Source organism: Amphiprion ocellaris, chromosome 15 (assembly GCF_022539595.1).
Source record: "Amphiprion ocellaris isolate individual 3 ecotype Okinawa chromosome 15, ASM2253959v1, whole genome shotgun sequence".
NCBI lineage: Eukaryota > Metazoa > Chordata > Actinopteri > Pomacentridae > Amphiprion > Amphiprion ocellaris.
Genome location: NC_072780.1, coordinates 30,324,597 through 30,341,353, shown reverse-complemented (window position 1 = coordinate 30,341,353; position 16,757 = coordinate 30,324,597). Strand labels below are relative to the sequence as shown.

General features: G+C 37.9%; 2 protein-coding genes across 2 annotated transcripts; both read right to left on the bottom strand.

Annotated features, from left to right (window-relative positions):
• Positions 1–6,281: 6,281 nt before the first annotated feature.
• Positions 6,282–10,261, bottom strand: LOC111563925 (elongation factor 1-alpha-like). Its single transcript, XM_023263200.3, has 7 exons — positions 10,109–10,261; positions 8,848–9,027; positions 8,462–8,758; positions 8,151–8,301; positions 7,087–7,343; positions 6,767–7,001; positions 6,282–6,655 (listed from the first exon to the last, which is right to left on the bottom strand). Exons 1-7 carry the CDS (start codon positions 10,250–10,252, stop codon positions 6,534–6,536), a joined length of 1,386 nt encoding a protein of 461 aa, XP_023118968.2. The 5' UTR covers positions 10,253–10,261; the 3' UTR covers positions 6,282–6,533.
• Positions 10,262–11,825: 1,564 nt separating this feature from the next.
• LOC129350590 (elongation factor 1-alpha-like) lies at positions 11,826–16,613 on the bottom strand. The gene is made up of 4 exons (XM_055017616.1): positions 16,501–16,613; positions 13,485–13,637; positions 12,224–12,403; positions 11,826–12,134 (listed from the first exon to the last, which is right to left on the bottom strand). Exons 2-4 carry the CDS (start codon positions 13,626–13,628, stop codon positions 11,829–11,831), a joined length of 630 nt encoding a protein of 209 aa, XP_054873591.1. The 5' UTR covers positions 13,629–13,637; positions 16,501–16,613; the 3' UTR covers positions 11,826–11,828.
• Between the last annotated feature and the right edge of the window lie 144 nt (positions 16,614–16,757).

Here is a 16,757-nt window from a genome sequence, read left to right as displayed (position 1 = left end):
TGTGGAAGTTAGATTGACTTTACAAATACAGACTTCAGGTTTAAACAAAGTCGTTAAAGGCAAGTCTCATCTCAGTATATCATTTCTTCTCTGTTTATTGTATGTTCAAGCACACTTGCTGTTACAGAAACTACTCTGTGCTGATGGGGTGACTTCCAACTAGTTCAGCTGGTTTGAGTAAAGCCTGCATAAATTCTAAGACAAGGGTCAGAGAGGAAGGTCTGAAATACCCTGAAGAAGTCGATTAGCTGGATGTTCAGCTGTTACAAAGCAGACAGGGGCGGGACACGTGTCATGCAACCACCATTTCTGGTGCTGCGACATTCTCGCATCGATTTCTAGTCAGGATTCTTAAAGTGGTCAGATTCTCCCTTACAATGTCTGTTTTATCTTAAATGGAAGGAGTGACACCAGTGGATGCAATTGTGGCTTTGTTAGTCAGTGTTGCTGGTTTTTAAATGAATCAAACTATAAGCACAGTAAAGACACCATGTTTTTTTAGATTTCAGGTTTAAACGTGTCTTTATAAGATGAACAAGCAGCTCCAAATCAAATAAAATGCCTCCTCTCTTACATTTCTCTGTGAGCTTCATTTACACATGTAACATTCACCTTAGCCAAAAATATCTTGCAAATCTTGACAGTTCTGCCAAAAAAATGTTGCCCTACCTGCAGGTTTCTCCCCTAGAGCAGTAACATATTTTGGCCTCACAGAGTGAATTCCAAACACTCACCTAAGAAGCAAGAGATGTTACACAAACACCTGCATGACTTGTAAGTTTATTAACTACATATTTGGGCCATTTTGTTCCTATAGTTTAAATTTAAGGGACTGAGATTAAGAGATTGAGATTTTTCGCATTGCAAGTTTTCTGAAAGTTTATGGTTGAATAAACAAATTATTGACTTTTTATATCTAAAAATACCAAAATTAACATTCATTTCCAGAACACAAATCATTTCAGCTTCCAATTTTGTGCTTTATTTTGTTGATATATTAAAATAAAAGGTTTTTACAGAAGGGCTTTTGGATAATAATTTTAATCAGTCCAAAAGCTCAAAAATACGGACAGCAGCCTTAAAAAAGTACTTTCAGCATGCTGTTAATGAATAAAATGTTCTATGAACCCATCGAACCCAACTGTTAAAACCTTCAGATGGGAACAAAACTGGAATGTCTGTTGTATGTAAGAACTGCTGGAGTGAAGATCTATGGCTAAGGGGGGGCGCATACACTTAACTTAAATTAACTGAAAAAAGAACAGTAAACAACCACCGACAGATCCGTCGACAACAGAGAATTTCTTTCTACTTACACGACCCCAAAATAAAGAATGTGTTAAATTATGGCCTGATTTCAACATCACACTCGGGGTAGATCAAGCTCTGGCTTGTGCACAGGTACGCAAACACATTTTTACTGCATAGTATTATAACATGTCTGTTAAAACAGAGTTGCCAGTGTGACTCACACAGATGTGAAACATGTTAGATGAATGTCAGGTTTCACTGAATGCCATTCAGGATTTTGCAGAAACATTAACAGACCTACAGAAGTCCTGCTCGTTGCCCACAACTGAATGTATGTCAGATTTTGACAGTAATTTGAATCCGGAGCAGCACCCAACAGTGATTGTATGATTATGCTTTTATTTTTCTGACCATATTCTGGTTTTTAGACACCATGCTGTGCTTTTATTTGCCTTTTAAATTTTGATTATTCTGTTGTAATTTTGCTCCCTTGTGAAGATTTTTTTTTAACTTAGGGTTTTAAAAGTGCTCTCGAAAGAAATATTTCCTTTGATTTTAATAAATACCTGCTGTTTCCCACAGCAGCAGAAAAGACCAGGTCACTTCATTTAAACAAAAACTCATGGTAGATAATACATCACACACAAATTCCGGTTTATACTGTATCATAAAAATATTTACATTAACGCTTTTCTGGGTGAATTCTGAGCTCCATCAGTACCCTCAGGAGATTTTTATTTATTTAAAAACGTCTTTGATTATGCTGAATTTTACATTTTGGGTTTTCGCCAACGCCTGGTTGAGGCTAAAGCTCTAGTATTAGCCTGAGAGCTAACTAACAGTTTGAACGAGGAATTCTCTGTTTTAGAACTTTAAACGTTCACAAATTACAGTTTTAGGATTATTTATCATCGTTACACAAACCTGACAAAGAATAATCGTGTTTCCAAACAGTACCTTCCCTCACAAATCATCACAACGTCCTGTAGTTTCAGCTATTTTAATTTAGCTGTGCGCGCTCCCGCAACGTGCACGCAGCAGTCAAACGAGACGAATCTGTCGGCGACTACGCACCGCGCATGCGCAGAACGTTGAAAAACGACAGCGTGGAAAATTGGAAAAATTAAAGAAATATAAAAAGCAACTTGTATTTGTTATTTATTACTAATTCGCTTTACTTTCGACCTTTTTAAAATTCACTATAGTACCAATACTTAACTTTACCGTTATTTAGCATTTCTTTAATAGCTGTTTCTAAATTATAACAGAAAATCATTATAATGATATACAATATTACTACAATATCACTACAAGTCAAGTATTTTAAGAAAACAGTATCAATAAAAATAACAAAATAAGATAATAATTATAACATATATATGAAGAAAACACATTAAAATACCAACAACAAAACTTGTGCACATTTGCATTTCCTTGAAGATTTTCTGATCTTTTAAATTAATTTTCAGAGCAACATGAACATACTGTCAAAATACTGGGGAAATAAAACTCAATTTGGAATCAATTTAAATACATTCTGACATTTTTTCAAGAATTCAAACAGGCATTTTATGTACTATTGGGAATGCTCATGAAGATTTGCTGATTTTCTACATAATGATTTTGTTGAAGGGTTTGTAGAGCATACTTAAGTGGCTGCTTTGCGATATTTTCTCGCTACATTTTTCTACAAGTCAAAAGTAGTGTGCAACTGTAAAAAAAATATTACAAAGTTGCCATCAACATTCTGCATTTGGATGATTTTGTTACCATTTCTTTTTAAAAGGAATCCAAACCAAGTATCAGTCCTGCAGTATCGATCTACCTATTCCCACAGGCGCACCTATGTAACCAAGTAGGACAACAAGTTTCACCAGATGCTGTCTTGTCGTGTCTTGGTATGACAAGACATGCCTCATAAATTTTTCACAAATTAGCTGTGTAGGTGTTCATCCTAAATTATAAGAACTGAATAACTTCTGACTCAGCGTGTAACTTAAAGGCAGCTCAGAAACGTGATGTTCAAGTGTTAGGACCCTTTTGAATATTAACTGTTGGCAGATTGTGGTCTAATTCTTTTGTTTTTGTGGCTTTGATGGAGATCTGATGTGATTTTCTTCTTCAGGACACCTGACAACAAAAAGGAAATTCAGTCACAGGAAGCAGTCATCACACAAATGTTCACAATTATAGAAATGTACACATACATTCGCTGTTCTTTTAGATTCACAGTATCTGAACTCATCCCTGGATATCAGAAGGCAGTGTGGCTGTGACTCATCTCTCAAACGGAGTGGAAAGTTAAAAAGCTTGTGCTGAAAGCTGTCCAAAATAAACCACTGTGCTAGCCATTGTCACTTACTAAGACTCAGAAATATGGGTTATTCATTCAAAAGAGAACATTTACTTGGATATTATGGAGTCACAGGAGTGCCGCAAAAAACTATAAATCTGTTAAAAAATAAGGAAATAAATATGTAAATATAAAGAGAAAAAATATAAATCTGTTAAAAAATAAGGAAATAAAAATGTAAATATAAAGAGAAAATATAAATGTAAAAAAATAAGGAAATACATGTATAACTATAAAGAAGAATAAATAAAAGAATAAATAAATATATAAAAAGGTAAATTTTGTCTTTGCTTTTCCCTTTTCTCTTTTTTTCCCTTTCAGTTTTCCATTTTGTCATTGCCTTTTCCTTTTGTCATTGCCTTTTCCTTTTGTCATTGCCTTTTCCTTTTGTCATTGCCTTTTCCATTTTGCCTTTACTTTTACTTGATGGACTGAGCTGTCAGCCAAATGGTTCTGGGCAAGGCTTTTTGTCCAGTGTGGGTACTCAACACCTGATCACAGGATTCCTGCCTGACGCCAGCTCCTAGCACAGCTAAAGTGAAGCGACGTCACCGTGGCACTTCGGCTGACTGCTAAAGTGACAAAATGGAAAATTAAAAGGAAAAAAAGAGAAAAGGGAAAAGCAAAGACAAAATTTACATTTTTGTTTATACATATATATATATATATACATATATATATATATATATATATATATATATATATATATATATATATATATATATATATATATATATATATATATATATATATATATATATATATATATATTCATTTATTTATACATTTCCTTATTTTTTAACAGATTTATTTATTTTTTCTCTTTATATTTACATATTTATTTCCTTGTTTTTTAACACATTTATATTTTATTGTGGCACTCCTGTGACTCCACAGATATTCCACTTATAAAATGGAAAAAACAGCTTTCACCTGCTGTGGACAGCATAGGTGGAAAACACTTTAGGATTTTCTTATGTCTGAGCATTTTTAACCTTAAAACACAACGACCAGGAATATGTTTGTGAGGCCTTTAACCCCAAGAACACCAAACCTACTGACAAGCATGGTGGTGGCAGTATTATGCTCTGGGCTGTTTTGGTGTCAGTGGAACTCAAACAGCTGAAACTTTTGTTGAATGATGATGAGTTGTGGACTTTGTGTATTGGACATGATGAGTGTTGATTCTATCTTTTTTTATTCAATTTTTTTTTCAACACAGGTGTAATCATAAGTAAGAGCTGTTTAAAAATGTATTGTATTTGATGATTGAATGCTCTTATTCATTGTAATACTGTGTGATGTGTGCTAAAAGAGGAACAAGGACACAAGCCTCTCACACAGGAGCTTGAAGGATAAGAAACCAGTCCTAACCGCCTGGCTGTAGCGACCTAGAGATAACACATATCAAAATGTGTAAGTCATGTTTATGTGTCTGTATAAAAGCTGTGCTATTTTCACCCTTCGCTATTCACTTGTTCAGACTGCGCTCTGTTCATGTTGATTCCTTGTGCAAGTAAAATTTTGCGTTGACTTCGGAGGCAACTGAGTATTTTTTTGGAGAAGTCAGGACTCCATTGAAGAATTTTCCTGACAAGAGCATTGCTCTCAGTTGTTTTCTTCCGGGATTTAATAAAAAACATCTCTGCTGACACTTGTGGCAAGTTTAAATGATCAAATTAAATCAAATCGATCCAAGTTTGTTCATCTAGCAGTTTAAAACACAGAGTTGATCAGACTCTACACAAAATAGCTTTGATTTGTGTTTGGTTGCAGTATGAATCCTCTCCCACAAAGACCACAGGCTGAAACATGTCTCTTTTCCTCAAGGTGTTTAGAGCTCCATGCGCTGCCTCCTTAGAAACATTCAGCCATAATGTGACACCACGAAAACTCCCCTTTGCTCAGAATAACAATAAAACTATTCACACTTTGATGTTTCCCACTATCAAAGAGCTACTTCTTGAGAAATGTTGTGTTGGAACCTTGAGGTGGAGTTTTATTTCTAACAGATGAATGACGGCAGCAAGTGGGTTTAGCTGAACAAACCTCTGATGAGTCGATTAAAAGCAGCTGAACGTTTGAACGCTGCTTTAATGGAAGGACACAAGACGAGGAAATCTGAGCTTCATACAAAACAGTTAACATGGTTACTGCCACTAATTCCAAATTTGATCGATGACCCAGAAATACAGCAGAAGCTGAAAGATTTCTTCATCCATCATTATCTGTACACCGCTTAATCCTCTGTAGGGTTGTGGGGGGCTGGAGTCTGTCCCAGCCGACTCAGGGGACACCCTGGACAGGTCATCAGTCTGTCACAGAGCCACGTACAGAGACAACCAAGCACACTTACATTCATCCCTACAGTCAATTTAGATTCACCACTTCATCTCAGCACGTTTTTGGACTGTGGGAAGAAGCCAGAGAAGCCAGTGAGAACCCACGCTGGTAGAACATGCAAACTCCACACAGAAAGATCCCAGGCCCAGGCCAGGACGTGAACCGGGGATCTTCTATCTGTGAGGAGCAACGAGCCACCATGCAGCCCAGATTTATTCATGTTTTTGTAAATGTTTCCCAGTCGACAAACAGATTATTTCTCAGTTTAAAATGAAAATGTGATGGACTCAGTTCTGTTATAATGTAGAGGAGAAATAAACACAAAAGAAATGTCTTCATTTGGCAATGTTTGAGATTTTTATTGTTTTGGTTTCAACTTAATTAGGATGATAGTTTCCCTGGAAGGTACAAACCTTCCTTTCCTGCGGAAACTTTTCCGATGGGTTTTAATCAGCATAAGCCAGTCCTTGAGTAGAGAGCTCTGCCTCAGAGCTGACGGCGCTGGGTGGCAGGGGGGAAGAGGGGATGTGGCGGCCTGCTGCTGCTGCTGAGACGTGACTGTCGGTTGGACGTCCTGCATGACGATTCATTTCTTCTTTTCAGCCTTCTGTGCGGACTTGGTGACCTTTCCGGAAATGTCATTCTTCTCAACCTCCTTGATGACACCGACAGCCACAGTCTGCCTCATGTCACGCACAGCGAAACGACCTGGAATAGAAGATGGGTGAGCAGATGTTAGTAACTACAGATACACTGGATATTCTGCATCCATATTAACATTTCTGAAGTATACGTTGGGCTTCCGGGTACAAAACCTACCAAGGGGAGGGTAGTTGGAGAAGGACTCCACAACCATGGGCTTCTGTGGGATCAGTTTGACAATGGCGGCGTCTCCAGACTTGACAAACTTGGGCCCATCCTCAAGCTTCTTTCCAGAACGACGGTCAATCTTCTCGATCAGCTCGGTGAACTTGCAGGCAATGTGAGCGGTGTGGCAGTCCAGCACGGGGGTGTAACCGTTGGCAATTTGTCCAGGGTGGTTCAGGATAATGACCTGTGGACACATTCAAAGTTAGAAATCTACCAAATGTGACTCGACCCACAAGTGGACGCTGTACTTTAAAGTTCACAAAACCAACCTGGGCGTTGAAGTTGACAGCACCCTTGGGTGGGTCGTTCTTGCTGTCACCAGCCACGTTTCCACGACGGATTTCCTTGACGGAAACGTTCTTGATGTTGAAACCGACGTTGTCACCGGGCAGAGCTTCAGGCAGAGACTCGTGGTGCATCTCCACAGACTTGACCTCAGTGGTCAGGTTGGGGGGAGCAAAGGTGACGACCATGCCGGGCTTCAGAACACCGGTCTCAACACGGCCGACGGGGACAGTTCCAATACCTGACAGAGCAGGAGGCACAATGTTTCAAGTTTAACTCACTGAACCCCAAAAGCTGCTGGTAAGTTTAAAAAACATGTTGACTTTACAAAATCACCACAATTGTATCATTTATCAGCTATAAATTGTAAAAACTAAGAAAAATAAATATAATTTAACAATACATTTGTGATATCTAATCAATATTGCCAAAAATGAACAGATTTAACTAACCAGTTCAAATAAAATACAAAAAAATCTGTACTCCTTGACATAAAAACAAATCCATTTGGACATCTTGGATACATTTGTTTGAGAGGGAAGTTTTGTATTCACACAACAAAATGCATTAATTTGTTAATGGAGTTCTAAATTTGCAAACCACTCCGTGTTTGTTAGTGGATCATAATTTTCGCAGGAAATTAGTGCCGTATTTCAATCTCATGGCCACATTGGTGGAGTCTAGAAAGGGAGAGTGAGTGGGTTTATTATTGTGACTGTATAAAATTAGAACATCTGTCTTTGGAAGATTCTCCTTAAAAACCACAGATGAAAAAAAATGAGAAGCAGTAGTGTTGCCTGCTGGTTTAATAACAATAGTTTAGTTTCTTCTGTACAGGAGAAAATAAATGACTGCAAGTTTTTTCCACCGCTGACAGCTTTCATTTCAGTCCTATTAGATCCTGTCTGGTCCTCTTCAACAAATTTACATAAAGGTTTGTTTTTCATTTCATATTTGTTAGACAGGATGACAGTGGTTTGTTTCCACACCGTTTCCTGAGATGATGATGACTTGGTGGGTTTACAGGTTATGATGTGACTCTACTTACCGCCAATCTTGTAGATGTCCTGCAGGGGCAGACGGAGGGGCTTGTCGGTGGGGCGGGTTGGGGGCTGGATGGCATCCAGAGCCTCCAGCAGGGTGGTTCCTGTGGCTCCGCCCTCCTTACGCTCGATCTTCCAGCCCTTAAACCAGCTCATCTGAAATGGAGAATGCAGGTAGAGAGACAGAGAGAGGACGACAGGGGAAGGTTAGGAAGAAAGGACTATTGAATGTAATAGTTAACTGCTGCAGATGAATGGAGTAAGTTGCAGGATTTAATCTGAGGCCTCGATACTGAGGCATGTCTGAGTAACTCACCTTTTCACTGGCCTCCAGCATGTTGTCTCCATGCCATCCAGAGATGGGCACGAAAGCAACAGTTGCAGGGTTGTAGCCAATCTTCTTGATGTAGGCGCTCACTTCCTTGGTGATCTCCTCATAACGCTTCTGGCTATAAGGCGGATCGGTGTAGTCCATCTTGTTGACTCCAACGATGAGCTGCTTCACACCCAGAGTGTAGGCCAGCAGGGCATGCTCACGGGTCTGACCGTTCGTGGAGATACCAGCCTCGAACTCACCAACACCAGCAGAGACGATCAGCACAGCGCAGTCAGCCTGAACACAGAGAATGTTTCGTAGAACATATGTTTTCCAAACATTCAATATGTAGCAATGAGATAGCAGAGAGCAGATTAAAACTTTACCTGAGATGTTCCAGTGATCATGTTCTTGATGAAGTCCCTGTGTCCAGGGGCATCAATGATGGTCACGTAGTACTTGCTGGTCTCGAACTTCCACAGAGCGATATCGATGGTGATACCACGCTCACGCTCGGCCTTCAGTTTGTCCAGCACCCAGGCGTACTTGAAGGAACCTTTGCCCATCTATTGAACCAGACGTGGTTCAAAAGTTTAACATGCAAAAATTGTTGATTATTGTTTGAGATCAGAGAGGGCACGATTTGGCTTGAATGTTTAGAGGAACAGAATTGTAATTTGCCCTTTAAGCCTTTCTGTTTCCATTGCAATGTAAGGTTCGACAGTTTCGATTGTGACGTTAACGTAGAGTGCCCCAAAACAACAACAAAAAGTCATCACTGGACGGAACTCCAGCCAACACATTCTTAACTTTGCTTACTTATCTAATGGAGCCGTGTGATTTTGGTGAGCCCAACTCAGTGTTGATGATAAATACATCATATGTTCAAATAAACCACATCACATGTTCATGAGGCTCAAATGGATCAAATTCTTATTTTTATAATTCAGTAGTAAATTTCTTATACAGGACTGAGTATTGCTCAATAAATTTCATTTTCTGTTCCTGTATGATGCTCGATTTTCAGCTGATACCACATTTAAAAATAAGTTTCATTGCGGAGATACAAATGAATGACTATGACAAAATAATACTAATAATACAGTAAACTTAAAACATTTTTCTGAATTTAGACCATAAAATATGAAATCACAGTCCGAGTATTTTCCTGTTAATCCACAAAATGTGAAGAAGTTCATCTCTATCAATACCATAGAATTCAAACAGTTTCAAGTTCTATTTTTTTTTACAGAATGTATCCAGCAGATAGTAAAATATGAGTCACTGAGACATTTAATATTACTTTAAAAGCATCAGGTTTGACATTTGTGAAATTAATTATTAATCTACCTTAGTTCAGTGTTGTGATTTCTTCTAATATTTACTAATATCTTAGAAATAGCGGTTATACAGAAACAATTTAACAGTTTACACTGAATTTAAACCTCTGTTTAAGATAGAAATTCTGGATATTAGCAGTAATATTGTGTGCTGCGGTCAAAAGGACAATAGATATATTTTAACAGTAGGTGGCAGTAATAACTCCTTCAATCACACCCATTCCTCACTCATGCTGAAACACTGTCATCATGTCTGCCTGTCACCACAAACACAGTGTAATAATCTATTAAAAACACTTAAACTGACCTCACCGGCCTCCTTCTCAAACTTCTCGATGGTTCTCTTGTCGATTCCTCCGCACTTGTAGATCAGGTGGCCGGTGGTGGTGGACTTGCCAGAGTCGACATGGCCAATGACCACGATGTTGATGTGGATCTTTTCCTTTCCCATTTCGATTTACTGGTTATAAAGCACATGTTGAGGAGTTAGATTGACTTTAGAAGTACAGATTTCAGGTTTAAACAAAGTTCTGAAAGCCAAGTCTCACCTGAGCTCTCAGGATATCATTTCTTATCTACTCGTTCATTTAATGTTCATGCATCTTTGCTGTGCTGTGAAGCTAATTCATGCTGGTGGGTTGATTTCCTACTAGCTCAGCAGGTTTGTGTAGAGCCTGCATAAAGGTAAGGCATGAGGTAAAAACATTTTATCTAATATATACCAACATGACACTTTCTAGAAATGGATAGTTAAATATGCATTGAGGGACTATATATCTAGAAATACCTGATTTACCTTCATTTCTTTGACAGAAACTTGACCATTGGATAAAGCCAGCTTCAAACTTTGTGTTTCATTTTGTTGACATAATAGAGTGAAAGGTTTTTACAGAAGAGAACTTGGATATCTTTAGAAATATTTATTCACCCCATAAATCAGAAAATACAGCCTGAAGAAAAGCCATGCTGTTCAGTATAAAATGTTCTCTAAATCAGGCAGTGACTGACGTATGAACAAGTGCATCTAATAAACCCTTCTAAATATAGATGGAACAAAAAGGAAAGATTTGCTGTACATAAGAGCTACTAGAGTGAAGATTTCTGGCTCAGATGAGAAAAACTCATTTTGAGATCAAGTTTAAAGACATGTATTGTAAAATTCCATCTATTGCTTGAAAACAGCTACAAGTAAAAATTAAAACTAAATGATGTCACCATGAAATTTCCTCAGTTGATTACTTACATTAGGACAGTTATTATAATAATAATAATCATAATATAATGATTATTTGAATAAAAATGTCCTAACGGCTCTGATGAGCTGACCTCACCTAGAGAAGTTTAAACACAAAATATTCCACCATTTAAACCTGGAATTTGTGTGAAACAGCTTACCTGTGGAACATGTAGAAGAACACAGGACATTATTTACTGTTCGAACCTGTGTTCATGAAATTAAGTGTGTAATGTGCCATGTACATAAATGTACACATATCTCTTAATTTAAAGACGCGCTCATCATATCTACTGCTGTGTACGTGTTTGTTTAAGTCAGTGGAAAGGTAGTTACGCCCTAATTTCAACATCACACATTGACTACCAGGCGACCCAGTCGAGGTAGATCAAGCTCTGGCTTGTGCAAAGGTACACCCACAGGTATCTCTTGCATAACATAATAACATGTCTGTTAAAATGCAGTTGCCAGTGTGACTCACACAGATGTGAAATGCATTAGATGAATGTCAGGTTTCACTGAATGCCATTCAGGATTTTGCAGAAACATTAACAGACCTACAGAAGTCCTGTTTGTTGTCCACAGTTGAATATATGTCACATTTTGACAGTAATCTGAGTTTTGAGCAGCACGCAAAGATTGTACAATCATGTTTTTTATTTTCTTCACATTTTTGAAAAATAGGAAATAGTCTATTTTACAAGTTTTTATCTCATCATGCTTGGATTGCTGCAAGAGCTTTTTTACCTATCTGAACCAAGAATCTACTGCTCAGCTCCAGACTGTGCAGCTCTCAGCTCACCTTTTCACTGGCCTCCAGCATGTTGTCTCCATGCCATCCAGAGATGGGCACGAAAGCAACAGTTGCAGGGTTGTAGCCAATCTTCTTGATGTAGGCGCTCACTTCCTTGGTGATCTCCTCATAACGCTTCTGGCTATAAGGCGGATCGGTGTAGTCCATCTTGTTGACTCCAACGATGAGCTGCTTCACACCCAGAGTGTAGGCCAGCAGGGCATGCTCACGGGTCTGACCGTTCGTGGAGATACCAGCCTCGAACTCACCAACACCAGCAGAGACGATCAGCACAGCGCAGTCAGCCTGAACACAGAGAATGTTTCGTAGAACATATGTTTTCCAAACATTCAATATGTAGCAATGAGATAGCAGAGAGCAGATTAAAACTTTACCTGAGATGTTCCAGTGATCATGTTCTTGATGAAGTCCCTGTGTCCAGGGGCATCAATGATGGTCACGTAGTACTTGCTGGTCTCGAACTTCCACAGAGCGATATCGATGGTGATACCACGCTCACGCTCGGCCTTCAGTTTGTCCAGCACCCAGGCGTACTTGAAGGAACCTTTGCCCATCTATTGAACCAGACGTGGTTCAAAAGTTTAACATGCAAAAATTGTTGATTATTGTTTGAGATCAGAGAGGGCACGATTTGGCTTGAATGTTTAGAGGAACAGAATTGTAATTTGCCCTTTAAGCCTTTCTGTTTCCATTGCAATGTAAGGTTCGACAGTTTCGATTGTGACGTTAACGTAGAGTGCCCCAAAACAACAACAAAAAGTCATCACTGGACGGAACTCCAGCCAACACATTCTTAACTTTGCTTACTTATCTAATGGAGCCGTGTGATTTTGGTGAGCCCAACTCAGTGTTGATGATAAATACATCATATGTTCAAATAAACCACATCACATGTTCATGAGGCTCAAATGGATCAAATTCTTATTTTTATAATTCAGTAGTAAATTTCTTATACAGGACTGAGTATTGCTCAATAAATTTCATTTTCTGTTCCTGTATGATGCTCGATTTTCAGCTGATACCACATTTAAAAATAAGTTTCATTGCGGAGATACAAATGAATGACTATGACAAAATAATACTAATAATACAGTAAACTTAAAACATTTTTCTGAATTTAGACCATAAAATATGAAATCACAGTCCGAGTATTTTCCTGTTAATCCACAAAATGTGAAGAAGTTCATCTCTATCAATACCATAGAATTCAAACAGTTTCAAGTTCTATTTTTTTTTACAGAATGTATCCAGCAGATAGTAAAATATGAGTCACTGAGACATTTAATATTACTTTAAAAGCATCAGGTTTGACATTTGTGAAATTAATTATTAATCTACCTTAGTTCAGTGTTGTGATTTCTTCTAATATTTACTAATATCTTAGAAATAGCGGTTATACAGAAACAATTTAACAGTTTACACTGAATTTAAACCTCTGTTTAAGATAGAAATTCTGGATATTAGCAGTAATATTGTGTGCTGCGGTCAAAAGGACAATAGATATATTTTAACAGTAGGTGGCAGTAATAACTCCTTCAATCACACCCATTCCTCACTCATGCTGAAACACTGTCATCATGTCTGCCTGTCACCACAAACACAGTGTAATAATCTATTAAAAACACTTAAACTGACCTCACCGGCCTCCTTCTCAAACTTCTCGATGGTTCTCTTGTCGATTCCTCCGCACTTGTAGATCAGGTGGCCGGTGGTGGTGGACTTGCCAGAGTCGACATGGCCAATGACCACGATGTTGATGTGGATCTTTTCCTTTCCCATTTCGATTTACTGGTTATAAAGCACATGTTGAGGAGTTAGATTGACTTTAGAAGTACAGATTTCAGGTTTAAACAAAGTTCTGAAAGCCAAGTCTCACCTGAGCTCTCAGGATATCATTTCTTATCTACTCGTTCATTTAATGTTCATGCATCTTTGCTGTGCTGTGAAGCTAATTCATGCTGGTGGGTTGATTTCCTACTAGCTCAGCAGGTTTGTGTAGAGCCTGCATAAAGGTAAGGCATGAGGTAAAAACATTTTATCTAATATATACCAACATGACACTTTCTAGAAATGGATAGTTAAATATGCATTGAGGGACTATATATCTAGAAATACCTGATTTACCTTCATTTCTTTGACAGAAACTTGACCATTGGATAAAGCCAGCTTCAAACTTTGTGTTTCATTTTGTTGACATAATAGAGTGAAAGGTTTTTACAGAAGAGAACTTGGATATCTTTAGAAATATTTATTCACCCCATAAATCAGAAAATACAGCCTGAAGAAAAGCCATGCTGTTCAGTATAAAATGTTCTCTAAATCAGGCAGTGACTGACGTATGAACAAGTGCATCTAATAAACCCTTCTAAATATAGATGGAACAAAAAGGAAAGATTTGCTGTACATAAGAGCTACTAGAGTGAAGATTTCTGGCTCAGATGAGAAAAACTCATTTTGAGATCAAGTTTAAAGACATGTATTGTAAAATTCCATCTATTGCTTGAAAACAGCTACAAGTAAAAATTAAAACTAAATGATGTCACCATGAAATTTCCTCAGTTGATTACTTACATTAGGACAGTTATTATAATAATAATAATCATAATATAATGATTATTTGAATAAAAATGTCCTAACGGCTCTGATGAGCTGACCTCACCTAGAGAAGTTTAAACACAAAATATTCCACCATTTAAACCTGGAATTTGTGTGAAACAGCTTACCTGTGGAACATGTAGAAGAACACAGGACATTATTTACTGTTCGAACCTGTGTTCATGAAATTAAGTGTGTAATGTGCCATGTACATAAATGTACACATATCTCTTAATTTAAAGACGCGCTCATCATATCTACTGCTGTGTACGTGTTTGTTTAAGTCAGTGGAAAGGTAGTTACGCCCTAATTTCAACATCACACATTGACTACCAGGCGACCCAGTCGAGGTAGATCAAGCTCTGGCTTGTGCAAAGGTACACCCACAGGTATCTCTTGCATAACATAATAACATGTCTGTTAAAATGCAGTTGCCAGTGTGACTCACACAGATGTGAAATGCATTAGATGAATGTCAGGTTTCACTGAATGCCATTCAGGATTTTGCAGAAACATTAACAGACCTACAGAAGTCCTGTTTGTTGTCCACAGTTGAATATATGTCACATTTTGACAGTAATCTGAGTTTTGAGCAGCACGCAAAGATTGTACAATCATGTTTTTTATTTTCTTCACATTTTTGAAAAATAGGAAATAGTCTATTTTACAAGTTTTTATCTCATCATGCTTGGATTGCTGCAAGAGCTTTTTTACCTATCTGAACCAAGAATCTACTGCTCAGCTCCAGACTGTGCAGCTCTCAGCTGTGAGATTTCTATCCAGAACCAAAAAACGTCATCGCATCACTCCTGTTTTAGCCTCTCTATACTGGCTTCCAGTATGTTTGAGATTTGAAGCTTTTACAGATTACTTTTAAGGCCCTCCGTGGCCTTTCTCATAATTATATCTCTGATGTTCAAGTACTGAACACACCATTGTGTCCTTTGAGATCCTCAGACAGACGTCTTTTGTCTGTTCCAATGATCTGCTCGAGGTCCGCTGAGTCTGTCTGAGCTCCTCTCCAGACTTATTTGTATTTTAATGGTTTTTAAACCGTCTGCTATTTCTGTGATACCATTTTAACCTTTACTGAGCGTGTGATGATTTTTATACACCATGTTGTTGTTTTTTTTATCTGTCTTTTAAATTTTGATTACTCTGTTTAATTTGAAGAACTTTGTAACTTGGGCTTGACTGAAGAAATGTTATTATTCTTTCCTTTGAATTTAATGAATACCTGCTGTTTACCACAGCAGCAGAAATAACCAGGTAATTTTATTTAAACAAAATCTCATGTTAGATAATATGTCATGAGTTTCACACACCTGACAGGTCAGCTGTTCCACACAGATTCCAGTTTACCCTGTAAAAATATTTAATTAAAGCTTTTCTGGATGAATTCTGAGCTCCATCTGTGCTGTCGGGAGATTTTTATTTATTTAAAAACGTCTTTGATTATGCTGAATTTTACATTTCGGGGACGGGAGTTGAACTTTTTAATGGCTAAACTCAACCTGGTTTGCGCCAACGCCTGGCTGAGGCTAAAGCTCTAGTATTAGCCTGAGAGCTAGCTAACAGTTTGAACGAGGGTTATTTAGCATCATTACACAAACCTGACAAAGAATAATCATGTTTCCAACCAGTACCTTGCCTTACAAATCATCACAGCTTCGTGTTAGTTTCATCTATTTTACTTTAGCTGTGCGCGCTCCCGCAACGTGCACGCAGCAGGTCAAACGAGACGAACCTGTCGACGAACGTTGGCGGTAACAGGCCGCGCATGCGCAGAGCGTTTACGAACGACAGCTTGAAAAAAATGGGAAGTTAATGAAGAAAAATAAAAAAAAATACTTTTATTATTGCGTTTTGGTTTTCTTGTATTTAGATTCTCAAGCTAAAAACAAAACAAAACTTAATTTTTGGTTGACATTAAAAAACGCAATATTTTGTTTTGTTTTTATTTTTTTAATGCCAGAAAGACGGAATCACAGGGTTTTTGGAGTGAACAGAAACTGTTAACTGCCAATTAAAATAATATTACAGCCAGTTGACTCACCTGAGAAGCGAATGCAGTCTCTCTTGCTCTGTGCACACCGTCAAAAAGGAAGAACATGAAGTGTTATCTGGGGATAATAAACCCTTCCTTTGTCTCTGGATTAGGGAGGAGCAACACTAACCTTTAGAAATCCAGTGTGGTGCCGATTCTTTACTATACCGATATTTGTCATTTCTGAAATGGGTACATCTAAATTAAAAGAATAAAGTAAGATTACACTTAAATTGATATCACGACACATACCAGCCATTTATATC

Bases quoted from the DNA above. Each gene is read 5' to 3' on its own strand.
- LOC111563925 (XM_023263200.3), bottom strand. From the start codon at position 10,252: ATGGGAAAGGAAAAGATCCACATCAACATCGTGGTCATTGGCCATGTC. The intron at 9,028-10,108 runs GTCAGTTTAAGT...CTGGTTCAATAG, and splicing joins TTGAGAAGGAGGCCGGTGAG to ATGGGCAAAGGTTCCTTCAA. The intron at 7,002-7,086 runs GTTGGTTTTGTG...ATGTGTCCACAG, and splicing joins CTGTCAACTTCAACGCCCAG to GTCATTATCCTGAACCACCC.
- LOC129350590 (XM_055017616.1), bottom strand. From the start codon at position 13,628: ATGGGAAAGGAAAAGATCCACATCAACATCGTGGTCATTGGCCATGTC. The intron at 12,404-13,484 runs GTCAGTTTAAGT...CTGGTTCAATAG, and splicing joins TTGAGAAGGAGGCCGGTGAG to ATGGGCAAAGGTTCCTTCAA. The intron at 12,135-12,223 runs GTAAAGTTTTAA...CTCTGTGTTCAG, and splicing joins TGATCACTGGAACATCTCAG to GCTGACTGCGCTGTGCTGAT.